The 16,909-nt window shown below is 33.5% G+C and overlaps 1 protein-coding gene across 4 annotated transcripts in view; it reads left to right on the forward strand.

Moving 5' to 3' along the window:
- LOC111001221 (transcriptional enhancer factor TEF-1) overlaps positions 1-16,909 on the forward strand; it is a 71,643-nt gene that overhangs the window by 47,978 nt on the left and 6,756 nt on the right. For 3 of the 4 annotated variants that reach the window (XM_045631883.1, XM_045631881.1, XM_045631880.1), the window contains 4 exons: positions 4,137-4,267; positions 8,536-8,665; positions 16,075-16,205; positions 16,588-16,686. In XM_045631883.1, coding sequence (XP_045487839.1) covers positions 8,539-8,665; positions 16,075-16,205; positions 16,588-16,686 — 357 coding nt within the window. In that variant the 5' untranslated portion in view covers positions 4,137-4,267; positions 8,536-8,538. The remainder of the gene's footprint in view (positions 1-4,136; positions 4,268-8,535; positions 8,666-16,074; positions 16,206-16,587; positions 16,687-16,909) is intronic. The other variant, XM_045631882.1, reaches the window with a different exon arrangement.

Here is a 16,909-nt window from a genome sequence, read left to right on the forward strand (position 1 = left end):
TTTTTTGGCTTATAAGTCCATTGCACTTCTACATAGTTTGACGTTTTTATAATATGCATAATGTCTATATAAATAATAACTATATAAATTGTAGTCAATAAAAAACCTTAATATGTTATTTACAAGACTAGGTGGACTGACGACATCAATGAGGTTGGCTCAAGAAAGACCAGTGTAGTTGGAGGAGGCCTACGTCCTAAAATGGACCAAATAAAAAAATAGGCCTGCCCTTCACAAAGCGAAACTTTTTAATGTGAAACTTCTTTAGACGCATCAGGGTAAATTTTTTACGGGTGAAACGCAATAATAATAATAATTAATAATATTAGCGTCACGAAGCTGTGCAGCGATTTTGTCGAAACGAGCAAAGAGAGCGATTGAGACCAATTGAGAGAGAGAAGGGGGAAATACCTTATACAAAATCCTATTTTTAAAATTAAAATTTTGTAAAGAGAATTTTTGAAATATGTCCTACGTAGTATTAAATACTTTATAAAAAGTAATTTATTGAAATCTCAAATGACAAATCACAAGAACAACCGACACTTCATATTTTAATGACAATTAAATTCCTAACAAATCTTCCTGTTATCTAAAGTTTTATATTTGTATAAATATGAACGACTCAAAAATTTGTTTGCCATAGCCTGTTTTACTCTGGGATAACGTAGTGTTTGAAATTGGTTAAGTCAAAACAAATGATCTCTTAAAACTCGTATATAATGTCATAATGGTGGTCACATCAATAGTTGCTCACCAATAATAAATATATGTAATTAAATTAATTTCATCTAAATAAAATTTATAAGGGCTCAAACCGGCTACCCTTATTGGGGACACTTGTCATATCAGCATTCAGCAATGAGGGGGACGATGCTTTATTATTTTAATTATTGCAGCGCCCTTTGTCAGCCGCGTTCACGAATTACTCTCTCGATTGTACTAATTGAACGCACTCGAGCTTATAAGTCTCATAACTTGCCTTTGTATGCTGTAATAATTGCATTTCACTGGATTCAGACACTATTTATTTACAGAAACTACTAGAACCTGTGTTCAAACCGTTATCAAAAGTTGAGATTATATAAGATAAATTAGGGTTGCCTGGAAGAGTTCGTTTGTTAGCGATTAGATTAGGCCGCCCGTTGCATCCCTTGTATTTTTTATGTATTGTGTTATTTGCAACAAAGTGTGAATAGATAAATTAATTACTTTACGTAAAAATTCAGCAAAGTAAATCTTTAAAGTTGGACGTATGTATCTTACTGGGAAGCAATGACAACAGTTGTAATTTTTTGTAATAAACATATTTTTATTTAAATTAATTTATCTTATAAAATTTTATTTTTGTCATATTAATTAGTTTTTACTGCTAACAACAAAACAAGTAACATACCTGTACTATGAAAATACAATTTTTTAACTTATATACTGTAGGTGTATTAATTAAAATCTAAGATTTACACTTTTGATTCAACGCGTGGTCCGATTTCATATATTTTTCAAACATTTATCTAAAACAGTCCATGGTTTATATTAAATAAATTTCCTGTCAAAGGCCCAGTTGCAATGTAGTTAACAAAGCAATTAATGCATTTCCATAAATGCACATTGATTCAATGAATAAACTATACCATAAATGGTTATAATTGTATAACTCTAACAATAATTTATAAAAGCAATAAAACATGAGCAATCGACAATGTTTTGAGTTGTTCCGTCAATACCGTGAGAAATATGATTGATTTATAAATTAATACTTTAGAATAAATATTGTCATTAAATAAAAAAAATTGTCATCCACATGACATTTGAATTATTAATAGCAGCAGGGTGAACTTGAATGTTTGTAAGTTTAATCTACTACAAAGTTTAATATGAATTATAGTACTGTTTTACGTTTTCTGAATCAATTAATATATCATAATATAAAGCGACTAATAAAATCTTAACAAAGGTATTTGATTAGCAATTTTTAAGTTAATTGAATAATAATAATAAATTTTTCGTTCACATAAGTTGTCTTGCAGTGTTATGTATTTTGTTATCAGGGCTTTCAATTCGAAGTTCAGAGCTCATGCTAAATATAAGAATTTTAATTTCTTATAAATATATTTTCATACCTTTATAAAGACGAAAAATAAATCTAAAATATACAGGAAAATTTATCTTACGAGTGGGACACGGCGCAGCTCGTCGCGAGACTGCATACTTTTACTCTCTTCGCCGATCCGATCTTCATAACGAAATTCTTCGTTTTGATATTATATTTATATTGTTAACATTTCTTACCTGCATGTTTGTAACGGTAAATATGAAAATTTCAAGAATTCCTACGACCTCCAGGGTTCTTATTACGAAGCTTATTTATTTGGTATTATGAAAATTTCGAATGGATATCCTTGAGCGTTTTCTTGGTTTATTGCCGGTAATAAAAGTCTGGAAAAACTGTAAATGACCTGTACCTTTGATATATAGATTTACATTAAGATTTGATATCGTTCCAATTAAATGTCTTGGTGTTATTTAAATGATTAAAGCTATATTGGACAATGTTTGTAAAGATCAACTGGTTTTGTACTAAAGATAAATGCTTCCTATTATTAAATTTTCCTCTTTTGTTTACGGCAGCAGTTAAAGGCTTACATTGTGTAAGTCGGTACATTTTGCTCACGTAGGTTTTCTTAGTATTGTAAGCGTCGCGATTACCTAAATCGTCGAAGTATATTCCGAGAGTATATTCTCAGTATAATACGCGTAATAGAACTAATTTGAGTGCGACCAACCAGGCTCCAGAAGATAAACCACTCCTTATATAAAAATTGTATTCGTTTTTACAACAAACTCCCAAGCAAAATTAGAGAACTATCAGTAAATAAATTCAAAGCCCTTGTTAAAAGTAAATTAATTAATAAAGCCTTTTATAAATGGGACGAATACTTAAATGATCCTAATCCTTGGGATTGATTTGCTCCAGTTCAAACAATTTGTATTAAAAACTTGGCGATTGTAAAGAGTGGCGGAAAGTTTCTTGCCAGTTCTTCTTACCCGCTCTACGCCCTTGACAATTATTTGAATTTGTTTTTTTTTTGACGTTCATAAGTGTACATGTTTACCTATATGAATAAAGATATTTTTTGAGTTTCAGACTATAGCCAAACGAGTCTAGTATTTAATTGTACCAATGAATTAGCTTATAATCTATTGCGCGTGAATGTATATTCTATTATTTAAAACATGCCCATGAACCGTACATATAACCGTAAAAATGTTTTCCTATACGATTTTTTAATATCTTAACAATGCTACTGCACTTTCAGCAACATTTACTATTATTAGTATGCCACAATACGCTACGAAGTTTACAATGTGCTTCCGAATTTGTAAACAGAGTTTGACGTCAATAGAGAACTACTGTTATTACTTTTGACTACGTCGTTACATTATTAGTGTTTGATTAATGGCTTAACATTAAATTATATGATATTTATATGTCTTTGTAAAATTATGTTCACCGTAATTGTCATGATTTTTTTAGAATTTAATTATATTTATTAAGTCTACAACATCATACATATGTATTATGTTATTATTAGAAATCTACTAATAATTTTATAAAATCTTCTACGACGTAGGACAATATATGTAAACATCAGTTTTGCTAAAAATAATTTGCTAGAATAGATAGCTTGTAAACATACTGTAGACCTGTTGTGGTGAACATGAATAAATAAATAATAAATTTATTTCATCATACATCTGTCAAAGATCTTGACTATGTAAAATATTTTTCATGTCCGACTTTTAATCTGTATATTATTGGAATTGCATAAACTTGAGTATGATTCTATATTTAGACTTGAAGGCACGTGCGCTACATTTCGAAAGTTTATGATTAATTTAAATCAGGTTAAAACCGGAGCAGTCCAAGTTTCAAAGTTGACAGTAGGAAATAAAGTTGATAGGCACTTAATTTGGTCATTTTTTTTTTATAGAACCGGGGGCAAACGGGCAGGAGGCTCACCTGATGTTAAGTGATACCGCCGCCCATGGACACTCTCAATGCCAGAGGGCTCGCGAGTGCGTTGCCGACCTTTTAAGAATTGGTTTTATTAATGTAATTTTTTCTGTTGCAGCGAGCGGCGCGCTCGCGGCCGGCACCATTGCGTCCCCGTGGAGCGCGGCGGCCGGCGCGCCCGATACCAATGGCTCGGGCGGCGCCGACGCCAAGCACCTCGACGTCGGAGATGCCAGCGACGATGAAAAGGTAAAAATACATATATGTATGTGACTAACAATTCAACTCAAAACAAATAACATAATACATAAAAATATATCTAATAACTAACCTTAAAATTTAATTATTAAAAAATATTATTAAAAGGAGTCCCTTAAGGCAAGGTTTTTCCGAAGATACTGGCAGCGTTCCCCCTTTGAATAGCTAGACTAATTCTTTGTGCGAGGTAGCTGCCAGCTCTTCGTTCTCCTGTGATGTCGACTAACCTTTTTGATAATTCCCTAAAAAGCCTTAACGGGCTAGGACCCCACAGACCAAGGGCCTCGACACCGAATGGGACAAAATCATATTCAGAGCCTAGACCCCTGTATTTGCAGACTTTAGCTTTAACTAACTGTATTTAATGTAGAAATAAGATAAAATGTAACTTACAAGATTGTCAGTAAAGGCTATTTATTTATTTATTATAAAGAACAAGTAAAAACTCCATCCTTGATTAAAGTGACATAAATACTTTTTTAAAGTTTAATACTACATACACGTCATACAATAGCAAGTTGTTTATTAGTTTCAAATCTTATTTACGGGATGTTATTCAGTTCATAAACGCAATATGGTATCGAGTGCCGAGTGATTCTAAGTAATGTTGAATCACTGTATTTTGTTCAGACGCCAGCAGAAGTGTTATTTTTATTCCCTTCCGAATAGAGCTCGTTAATTTAAATGACGCAGTTAACACGAAATAGAAGCAATTCGTGGTAGGTATACTGTTCAGGAAAATATGATCTATTATCATAAGATGAGAAACGCTCAATAACATCTATTAAACCTAAATTTACAAGAAATTACGGTAACAAGTTTAAAAGGCCGGCAACGCATTGGCAAGATCGCAATGTGAGTTCTATCAATTAACATCAGGTGAGGCACCTGCCCATTTGCCTCCTGTTATAATAAAAAGGGAAGAGTATTAATTTAAATTCTCTTCTTAGTTTTTATAGTTTATTTATTAGAGATATAACTGATTATTGATGTAAAATAATTATTATATTAATATTAAACACTATCAAGGACAATACTAAACGCAGATGTATATTCTGTTTCAAATTATTTTACGTAACAAAGTTTGATTTCAACGTTAGCCAAACACATAACTTATTAAATGTATAATATAAATAATGTATTTAATAACATGAGTGTAAACATAATGAATTAAAACCAAAATAAAGATCTTTACAACATGAGTAAGAGAAAGTCAATTGACATAGAGAATTCAGATGACAACATTCAAGTAAAATACATATATATATATATATATATACATATTATTTTTATTTTCATACAATATGTTTAAATAGAAAAACCATAGCGATGACTGTATATACTAGTAAAAAGAGCTTGAAGATATGGATGACCAAGTTTTGTATATCTTTAAATTTATTGTATGGTCATTTAAAAATAAAAATATCCTGTGGTCAAATGTATAAATCTCTTTTCATAGACTAAATGTTATACTACTTAAAAGTTATAATATGCTATTAAAAGATGTAATAAATATGTTTTATTCACTGGTACATGAATAGTTCATAACATCTGTTTAATGTATAACGAAATAACGTAAGGGAATTTCCATAGTTATTTTTAAACCAATCTGGCTGAAGGTTATATGAAATTGGAGTTTTCCGATGAAAGCTTCTTGTAACGTTGTGATAGTTGACCTTTAATTTGTTGTTGTATGTATTAACTGATTGGACTCAACGCACGAAACACTTGTTGTAAACACAGTTTTAGCAAGACTACCTAAATATTTAACTGACTGGTTGGTGTATTTAAAATATTTTCTCTAGAAGTTTCAAAGACTGTACAAAACAAAGATTAAAAAACATTATTAAGTATTAAATAATTAACAACGTATTATTAAGTATGAAATAATTAACTAAGTAATATTAAGTATTAAATAACAATATTTATTATTTGTATTGGATCTTGTGTAACTAAGAGTATTAAACGAGAATTAATTTATGTACATACTGGATGTGAATCTCTAGATATTAGATACTAGATATTTACCTACGTACATTTACACTATAATGTATGAAGAAATTGTGTAATATTTCTTACCAAACAAAAACGTGGAGTTCTAATCGGATTTAATATTATACGGTATGTATACGGTTTACTTGGCAACGCAGTAGAACCCGGAGATCCTAAGTTTGATTCCTGGAGAAAGCATCGTTGGAAAGCTACTTACTGAAGAAAGTTATTTATGTCGCCAATGTGTCTTTGACATTCCCATATTTGTATTTAAGGCATCCGTAAAACAAGTTATACAATTACGAAAATCTACAGAATATTTATTTAAAGCTATTCGAATTATTTTATTCATAACATTAATTATTTTAATTAATTGCTTGTTTTTTGGCACTTGCAATATGAAATAATAATTGGCTAAAATATTTTAAACATCTGAACCTGATTGGCATGGTCGTTTTTAATTTATCTAGATGACCTAGATTTTTCTGTAATTATTTTTTACATACATTTTGTAATTTAACATTACGGCAAGTTATTTATAGTTCTTGTCCTTAGCCAAAATTATTTTCCATATCAAATTGATTGGGGCTTGCAAAATAGTTTAAAACGTACTATTAACCACAAATAGCTGTCGACAATTTGGTTATTATTACTTTAGTTTCACTTTAATAATAAATATGAGAAACGTTTCTTAATGAATTAATTATTTATACTAATCATATAAAGCGAAAAACCTTGTATTGCAAAATACTTGATGTCTTGGCTTGGCTTTAAGCCTGTAACATCAGGTGGTCGATGGCCAGCTTCTTCCTTTTGACCAAATTCAGCGAAGGACTGGTCGTATTGACATTGTATTACTAGCCGATCCTTTATTCTTTCTACGACACATTGCATCTCTATACGTACTCAAAGTGTACTAAATCAAAAAATCAAAATATCTTTATTCATATAGGTAAACAAGTACCTACATTTATGACAAGTACTACCAGTTCGCAAGTCAAGGGCGTAGAGCGGGCAAGAAGAACTAGAGATCGTTCTAGTTCTTTGGCTATCTGTCTCTGCCTTGTTTCACCGTACGAGACGTATCAACGCAAAATTTCATCCGCATCACCTTAATGGCAGGAAGACACACGGTCCGTTCCAAAAGGCATTTTCTTTTGCGAACTGGCGAACTGTGAAACCGTCACCGGGTATCATCCCTGGGAGAAATTACTTCCAGCTTAAAGAGGGGTGTAAATGGGGCGTCCTGAAGGCTGGAAACCACATTCCAAAAAAAAAAAAATACAACGCTGAAATTTTTTCCCCATTTATAATAATGCAATGATTTCTTTAGTATTCATCTATATTACGGTGCTGTGTATTATGTAATGTTGACTTAATGCATGCAAATTACAATGTTGATTCATTTGTAACGATTTTGTAATTTCGTACTGTGTTCTTGTTGTTTCCTTTCAAAACCTTGAACTTAACCAGTTAGTGAGAACTAGTATTCGCATGCAAATTGAATGTAAAATATTGATTTTAATTAATTTAAACCGTGAAATATGAAATATCATTCTTGGGGCCTGTTTCACAATGTATGGATAAAGTGCCAAATAGCTATGCAACACATAAATTAATCGAAAGATAAAAGTTCCGAATAAGATACTTCGCATTTCATGACAAATAGCGCTATCTGACAGTCGTGAAACGCAAAAATATTGTTTATCCTACAAATAAGTAATATATAGCTTATTTTGAACTTATCCGGACCATGTGAAAGTCTCTATCTCACACGTCATACAGAGTTGAGAAGCAAAAATCTCCGAAGTGGATTTCCCTAAGCAAATTATATCCACCTGAAGAAACAGGCTGTAAACTTTTTATTTATTTACACTGCAAGCAATTAAAGATAATTAAATAAAAATGAGATCAACTGGCATTATCGCCTTCAAACGATCCCTCTTCCACTGTGAGGGCAGTAATTAAATTTAAGAAGGCGTGCTAAACTATACATGTACAATTACTACAAAAACAATTGAAACACGTAGAACGACGGTAAAAATACACACATGGAACACGATAATTACATGCATACATATGAAACTAAGATAATGTTAAACAGTCTTAGTGATCGACAATTTTTTGACACTATTCACTAGACTACATTTTATTTCTCTTTCCTTTTTAGTCAAAAGGTTTAATTCTGTTTGTCTTGATCCCGTCGTATCAAGGAGTTGGATTAACTTACGATACCGAGTTTCTAAAATATATATTTAATTTTCCAGGATATGTCAGCGGCAGATGCGGAGGGAGTATGGAGTCCAGATATCGAGCAGAGCTTCCAAGAGGCACTGGCGATATACCCACCTTGTGGAAGACGGAAGATCATTCTATCGGACGAGGGCAAGATGTACGGTGAGTTCGAGCATGCTACATGACCAGCTCTATTGAGGAAAGAGTACCAAGCAGTGTTGATATGCGTCAAATACGCCCAATGTCTTAAGGTGCAAGTCAGAATGCTTACAAATGTTCCTCGTCAAGCTTTTTGCTGTGTATTCGATTTGCATAGTCCAGTGTCAACGAGCTCTCATTCCCCACTTACTCTCGCAGCTTAATAGTTTTCTCGACTCTTAGTAGAGCGGCTTAAGTGTATGGGGGGTAATATAATTATTTAAAAGATTAATAGATAACAAATGCTGTTTATAATTTTATAAAAATCTTTTTTTTAATAATATTTTCAGGTGATACATAAGCTCTCAGTAAATAAATCATCCTATTTTATAATTTCATTAACACATCCAAAACATAAACAGACCTTAAAATATATTATTAAAAGAGGCAAGGTTCCGAAGATACTGGCAGCGTTCTCCTTTTGAATAGCTAGACTGATTCTTTGTCCGAGGTAGCTGCCAGCTCTTCGATCTCCTTTATATTTAAAGTTAATTTCTATCTTGCTCTATATTTATCACATTTTATGGATTAGCTGTAAGGCATGTTTAAAATATATTAAATCGTAACTGAAGAAGCAAATAGTCTAAGCAGCGATACATATATTTGGGAATCTAATTGAATCATCCAACGGCCCGCTTGGCCGATTCAAAATCGCATGTGTCGATATCAAGGTTTCTAAACAGAACAATGGATGTGGCACGAGTGTCAAGACAAAAGGCATTGATGTGCCGACAAAGCAGTTTTCGCAATAGGATTCCACGGAAGCAAACCGACAATTATTATCTTCGGATCGGTTTCGGGGAACTCGTATCCGCTGAGTTTGCGAAAAATGTGTTCTGATTTCGTCAAAATCTTTGGAGGTTTATGTTTTATTGTGATTCCTTTAGAGGCTTTCAAGTTAGGTTCAAACTGCTAAATCAAATTGTATAGAAGGTTACTACGTTTATTTTATTAGTTCTCTCAAACATACCACGTGTTAAAATGAGGACTATTAGATAGTAATGTAAATATGTTATAGAAATGATATGCTCATCTTAAAATAATATGAGGATTAAGAAGCTCTAACCAGGTCCATGCAACACAACTCTCGCCCGCCAATAAACTGCTAATGTACACTGTAAATACATTTGTGTAGAAAAAAAAATATATTTAACATATCAAGGTTTTTCCACAAAATCAAGTCATTTTTCATCTCACTTCTATTGTACAAACAATGATGAAAATGATGAAACGGACATATAATAATTATAGTAGCCTTTATTCAGATACATTTCTCACTTACATTTAAACACATTTCCAAATAATCTTCTTCTACGGTATCTGTGTGCATCTCCACTTCACGCATGATCAAACTACAATTGGCTACTAAGTTTTTTTGCCGCGCACCACCACTGTAGCCTCCGAACCTCTTAAGGTCTTCAAAAAAAGAGAACCAATTGAAAGGCCGTCAACGCACTTTCGAGCAATGCAGGTGCTTGGGTATTTAACATCAAACAGCCTCCTGTACGTTTACATAAAAAAATAATTAAAAAAAAAACAAAATTCGGACACATTGTTTATTAAACTAATCGAGAACTTTCCGTTGATTGGTATCTTGCAATGAAAACCAAATACATTGCGTCCAATAAAAAATGAATGTATTTGGAATTAGTTCTAAAATGGATGTCGTTTCGATGTGCCCTAATTTTCCTTGAAATCAGTTAATTGCTAAAGGAATCCTCTGAGACAAGAGGAATTTTTTCACGTTACAATGTTAAGTAAGGGTGCTCGTTAAGGCGACGTGACGATCGCTCTTCACTTCCTACAGCAAATTAACAACCAGAACAAATCTTTTTTATATTCAACAGTTAATTATGTCAGCTTTTCTTTTCTTTGCCAGTTTTTCGCAATGGAATGATTTGTTTAAAATTACCTAAGAGTTCTATAAAATTCTAATGTAGAATGCTAAGTGATATTAATGGAAGCACCTGTAGTGGTATGGTGGAAATTTATATCGGTTGTCGTAGCTGAGAGCTTGGTAACCTTAACTTATATATGTTATCAAAAAAAATGTGAGCCGTCACGGGACGCCTGGCAGATGTGAAACATCGATATTATTTTTTTAAAAGTAATATGCAGAAAAGAACAGACTGTGATAGGAAATAAATATGTTATAATGATAAAATAAAATATTACGATTTTTTTCCAGATAACGATGACTATTTGTTGAATAAACATTATATTCATTAAATATTTTTAATGTGAAATTTACTACTGCATTTAGACTGTATATATCATACAGTGTGGCGACGCGTCGCCACGGCATGCGTCGCCACGCCAGAAATCGGTTTTACGTGCGGCTATAGATGTTTCACATCAAAAATTGCTAAAATGAAGTATCAATTGTTAAACTGAACTGTATAGAACGTTTTGCTTTAATATGTTTTGGAACAACACGTGGAACATTTTGCCTTGCTATACCACTCTGTTCGCTTTTCATTTTAGTAACCATTAAAACCTTCTTAGAGATCAAAGAATAAATAAAAAAAATACTCGGATACCTCCAGCCGTCTGCTACATAAGAACATTTTTTTAATATATAAAAAATGCTTGAGTCAATGATGAAACCAATCTATAGGGTTCGACTTCAGATCTGAGTACACGTGTCACAATTACTGCTCTTAAAAAATTAATGGAAAGGTACGATGCAACACAACTCACGCCCGCCACTAAAACACTGTAAATACATATTGATGTAGAAATAAAGAAAATAATAATAGTATATAATTAACATAGAAAAGTTTCTCCACAGAATTGTTGAAAATTTTAATCGAGTCATTTTGCTATGCTGCCACAAATCTGTTCGCATTTCCAATTTTTTTCCATTAAATCCTTCTTAGAGAAAACATATACTAAACGAGAAACTTGTAAACGGACATCTAAGATATCAACCCTCGCTCAAATAAAATAGGCATTTCCCTCCACTACGTGCGTTGGGGTATAATTGACGCGTGGCATTAAAGGCCATTTCGCCGGACGTACATTAAGTTCTCCAGCTATAATACCCGCTTTTAATTAAAGGACTGCCCCTAGACGGAATTGCTAAACAAATCTACCGCAATATGTCCACCTCAAGTGATTTAATAGACGGAAAGAAATGCGGAATTTAAATCTTATTACTCAGTAAATTGTTAAAAACAAATTATATTATGCGTTAACGGATTTTTGTGTGATTTTCATGGTAAAAACATATAGTACAGTCAAAATCTAATATAACGACATCGAGGGGACTACACATATTTGGTCGTAAAAACCGATAGTTTTCAAAAAACTATTAAATTCAGCCGGGACCCTTGGTTTTATTTAGTCAATATAACCGGTATGTTGTTCTAAACGATGTCGTCGTTTTTGACTGTTTTTAAAGTTAGCTGATAATTTACGCGTTTTAATACAAATTTGTTGTTAGGGAAGCGTTTAGAAAACATTATTCTGTACTGATATATTCGAGAAATGATTTTATGGATTGATTAATGGGGACATAGATTAGTTGCTAGATATTTAGACATGACTTATGCACTTAATACAGTGAAAACAAAACATTAAATACAGTGGTATATGACTTAAAGGGAAATGAATTTTCCAAAACGCAGTTGTCATATTGTCAAGGCTGGCGTAAGACGAACATAATTGCGGGCGCTGGTCCAGACAATATATGAGAACATTACTCGCGGACGTGCTGGCCCGGCTTAATCTAGCATCGTCACGGGTCATCTAGGGCTGGTACCATTCAAAGAAACTGGAGTTATACTAAAACATGTTTTTTTTTAACGCTCGATACTTTATAATTTATATTTAACCTCGTACCGAAATATCAAAAAGCTAAGCTAACAGAGGTAACAGCAATTTTATTCTACTTGAATGTATTTTTAATGCATGTTTGAAATTACCAAACCAACAAAATTTTTAAAAATGTCTTTACATTTACGAGTATTTGAAGAAGGTCCTAAGTTCATTCTATAAGAGTTGGGATCACTGCTATAAATTGTTGATTTTTTATTAGGTTACATTTTGGTGCGTCCTTTTCAAGTTCACACATTAATCAAGCCATTATTTAATTTTCTAATTTACTTGCTTGGTGACAGCCCTATATCCACCCCACAGTCCGTTCTCGGCACCCTCGAGACCTAATCTGAGCAACCGTCTTCACGTCACTCCACTAAGGTCTACACATGTCAACGAATTTGTCCGTTCATTTTTATAGCCCGACTATTTGTTGGGGATAGATCCATGAAGCATTGTATAGTTGTGCATAGTAAACAGCTAGCCAATACTAAACATGCAAATAGTGTAATTAAAATATTAATTAACATTACATTGTAAATGTGATAATTAAAATCGCTTCAAATACTTCACAAATTACAATGTAATTAAAAAGTATTTCCATCTCACAAAAAGCTTTGAGGCTGAAACAGCATAGTTGCCGAAATAAATGGTTGCCGTATGACTGAAGCAGAGATGCACGTGAGCGGTAATTTAGCCGGCGAAATGTTGTGGCTAGTTGTTGGAAACAGTTTGGTTCAAAGCGTGCATCGGCGCCGCTGCAGGCACGTTCGTGAGTTAAGACATTCAAAACCGCTCAATATCCTCGCTGTATGAAAGTTTCGTCGGCGCACGGCTTCACGTGGTCCGGGGGAGGCCGGGGGTTCACGGGAGGGCTAAACTATGCGAAGAATGCGCAATTAGTGAGCGAGCGAGCGTGTAAGGGGCCCGGCCGCGCTAGGCGGCGAACGCAGTAAGAAAATATAAAGAAGGGGCGGGCACCGCGCCCGTTGTTTAGCGCCCCGCCCGCCCTGGGCATAACTCCCGATTGTCTCCCGAGAAATCCTCCTTAGAACCGTCTCAACTCAACCCTTTAAGGATTCAACTCGCATATCTCCTGTTTGGGTCAGCGTGAAATTCTGCCTCGACGCGAACGCTTGTGTCGCGCCAGCATTTATGTGTTTTTCCTTCGCCTAAAGCAACTATCTACATATACATATTTTAGACGTATAACTAACTAAAAAAGTTGTTCTGCCGATATAGCACCGGTTGACATACATCAACTCCGTACGCAACCGGACAGATATTATTTTGCATTATTTAAATAATGTTAAATTAAAATACATTTATCTTTAAGATATCTTTGATCAAGTTTTTGTTTACAATTACGTCCAAGGCTTTTGAGAACCTTTTTGATAACATTCTATTGTCCTTAATTCGTTAAAGAAAACGCTCTCTGATGACTTTACATGTTTTACAAATCGTTGCTAGAAATATATTTGCGGCGAAGCTTTTAAAAGGTCACGGCTATACGTCCTATCTATCGGACGTTAATGTGTTTCTGATGGATCTTCGATAACTTCCCGCTGTAGAATAAATTAAAACTGAAACACGATTCGTAAACCAATCCTTATTTCATTGAAAATATCGACGAGTATCGAGATTTAATTATTGGAGAGCGCCTCATTGATAAGATGCGAGATGATTCATCCGTGGTTCTCGAAGAAACTGAATATTCATATGCGGGCAGCTGCACGCACAATTTCATCCAACTCGACTCGCGAGAGCGTAGCGTTGGCACTGGACCAAATTAGCCATCTAACGAACTAATAAATAATGATCACTTGTTTTTCTATTCGGTACGGAATAGTAACGTTCCGAGTTCATACTGCACCCCGCTATTTATAGAGGCGCACACGGCGTTTCGGGTGAAAGCACTGTGATGCTGGATTCGCGCGACACATCACACATTGGTTTATTCATGTTCACTTCCATTTGGGTGACTACTAATTTTGTCACACATAGAAATTCAATACTATGCTGCAATGTGAACATTTCTTTATGATACTAACGACGCTAAGAGATTACACAAATCTGTGTATTTGGAACTATTAATAGGCCCTTATGATATTTAATTTTACAATAAAGCTATATAATATATCTACGCACGTTTGCCTCAACGAGCAAGGGGTTAATTAAATTCGCACCAGCCGTCTCTCGACGCCATCGCATTCCCCGAATTCAATGAGATTTCAATTTACTTTGGCGAGTCCCACTCGCTATATGCTGTCCACAAAATTAATACTTTATTGGCGCTGTTAAAATTGTTCCTCTGTTACGCTGCCTACCAGTCGTTTGTGACATTATTAGATCTGATAATTTTATCGGAATGTATAAATTATTTAAGTGTGTAATAAAAAATATGCTTTATTACATTTACGATGATATATTAGCTATGAAATAAAAAAGGAAAGGCTTTAATGGAAATAAATAAATTGTTACTGAAAAATGTTATCTGTAACCTTGCCTTGCTTTAAATATCAAACAATAAAAAATATTTAGCTCCAAGTATGTTTATAAGTGGATTTTATTGTGTTCAGAACAAAAAATAACATTTATCTTATATTAATCACTTCTTAATTACCTTGAAACATTTAATACAAAAACACCAACATTTTCACAATTAAGCTTTTGACTTTGGCTTAAAAATAACTAAATACCAGAATTAATTTATGAAATAAAGTTTGTTTATAAAACAAATTTCAACCCCTGCCAATCGTCCGCATTCCGACTCGGCTGCAGTTTCAATAATTGAAAATAGCTATTCAAAATATTTTGAAAATTGTTTCATAACGATCTCGGTTGGTGCTGCCTGCCCGTCGCATTGTTGCCTGTTGGGGCGCGTACACTTGTGTATTCACTACTCAAAATATTTCGCGAATATCTCAATTGCCACTTTTCGTGTTACATTCTTTTTGAATATGGAATTGACTTGTCGTGGTATTTGAACAATAGACTTACATTGTAGATTGTTTTACATTTAATTCTAGCGTTGTAACGCCTTGATCTGCAGAAAGGGTATTTGTCAGTAAACAATCTTAGATATGCTCTGTCAAATGTATCACCCTCCACTATGGAGAATTAGTTGGTCAAAGTCCCGCTATTTCTCTTAGATAACAAGTTTACTAACAGCTAAATAAATTATGCTAAAAACACTAATTTTCTTTTTTCTTACCCCCCTCTAAACGATTTTATTATATTGAAAAACGTTTTAACTTTAATTTAAGTAATTTTTGTGTGATAAGTATTGTTGTATCTTTCCGCCCTTGGCGCAGGCAATAGTCTTTCGACCACAACGCCTAGTCTTTGGTAGAATTTTTCCTTTAATTATATATGAAGTTCGTGTATGTATTTCGTAAAATTAAGTATTGTGTATTTCGGAAGCTGGTATACACAATATAAACCAAAAATATAAATTGTCTAACTATGTCAAGAGTAGTAGTAGTAGAGGATTTTACACATAATAATAATGTTATGTTTTTATAATCGCTAACTTTAATTTCTCTGATTTACAGGAAGAAATGAACTTATAGCAAGATATATAAAATTAAGAACGGGGAAAACGCGAACAAGAAAACAAGTATCATCACACATACAGGTTCTAGCTAGGCGGAAACTTCGAGAGATACAAGCTAAGCTCAAAGTGGTAAGTAAAAAATCTAGCCAGACTCAATTATAGCAAAGCACAGACCAGATTAATACGCCAAGGGCGAAGTAAATGCTAGGACTATTTGACAATAGACGCGTAAATAAAAACATTTTCAGTATTTTAAAACGTATGTAAATGTTCGTTTATGCCCACATCTAAATTACGAGTCGTAATTGTTACGTATTGATTTATATATAAATATGGCTATAGAATCTTTCACTCATTACGATTGGTGAAAACGGTTGTTAAAGTCCGAATTTTTACTTTAGAGCTGAAATGTTTTTGATATCATGCTCTGTGTAAATTTCCTAGTTTTCGTCTATTATTAAAATAAAATTGCAAGATATGTAGCAAGTTTAAAACTTGATAAATAATCTAGGACGGTGGTGTGATGAAAGAAAAGGCGATGCAGTCTATGAGCACACTATCTAGCGCTCAAATAGTGGCGGGTTTGCCACACCCGGCGTACCATCACACGGTACATTTTTCAAGGCATGCCTTTGTGTTAATTCACACGAAACTAGCCTTTATTGTGTTGCTTCTATCTAGGCATGTTGTGCACGCGAGGATATACTGAAATAACATCGATTGGCTTATAACTTGTGCTTGTATTCCAAAACAAACTCGAAAGTTTACAAGATCAAATCAATTTTTATAACATACCAGAGCTCGAAGCTTGAGATGTTTCGGAATATAGGCCT

This window comes from Pieris rapae, chromosome 17 (assembly GCF_905147795.1).
Source record: "Pieris rapae chromosome 17, ilPieRapa1.1, whole genome shotgun sequence".
In the NCBI taxonomy this organism is placed as follows: Eukaryota; Metazoa; Arthropoda; class Insecta; order Lepidoptera; family Pieridae; genus Pieris; species Pieris rapae.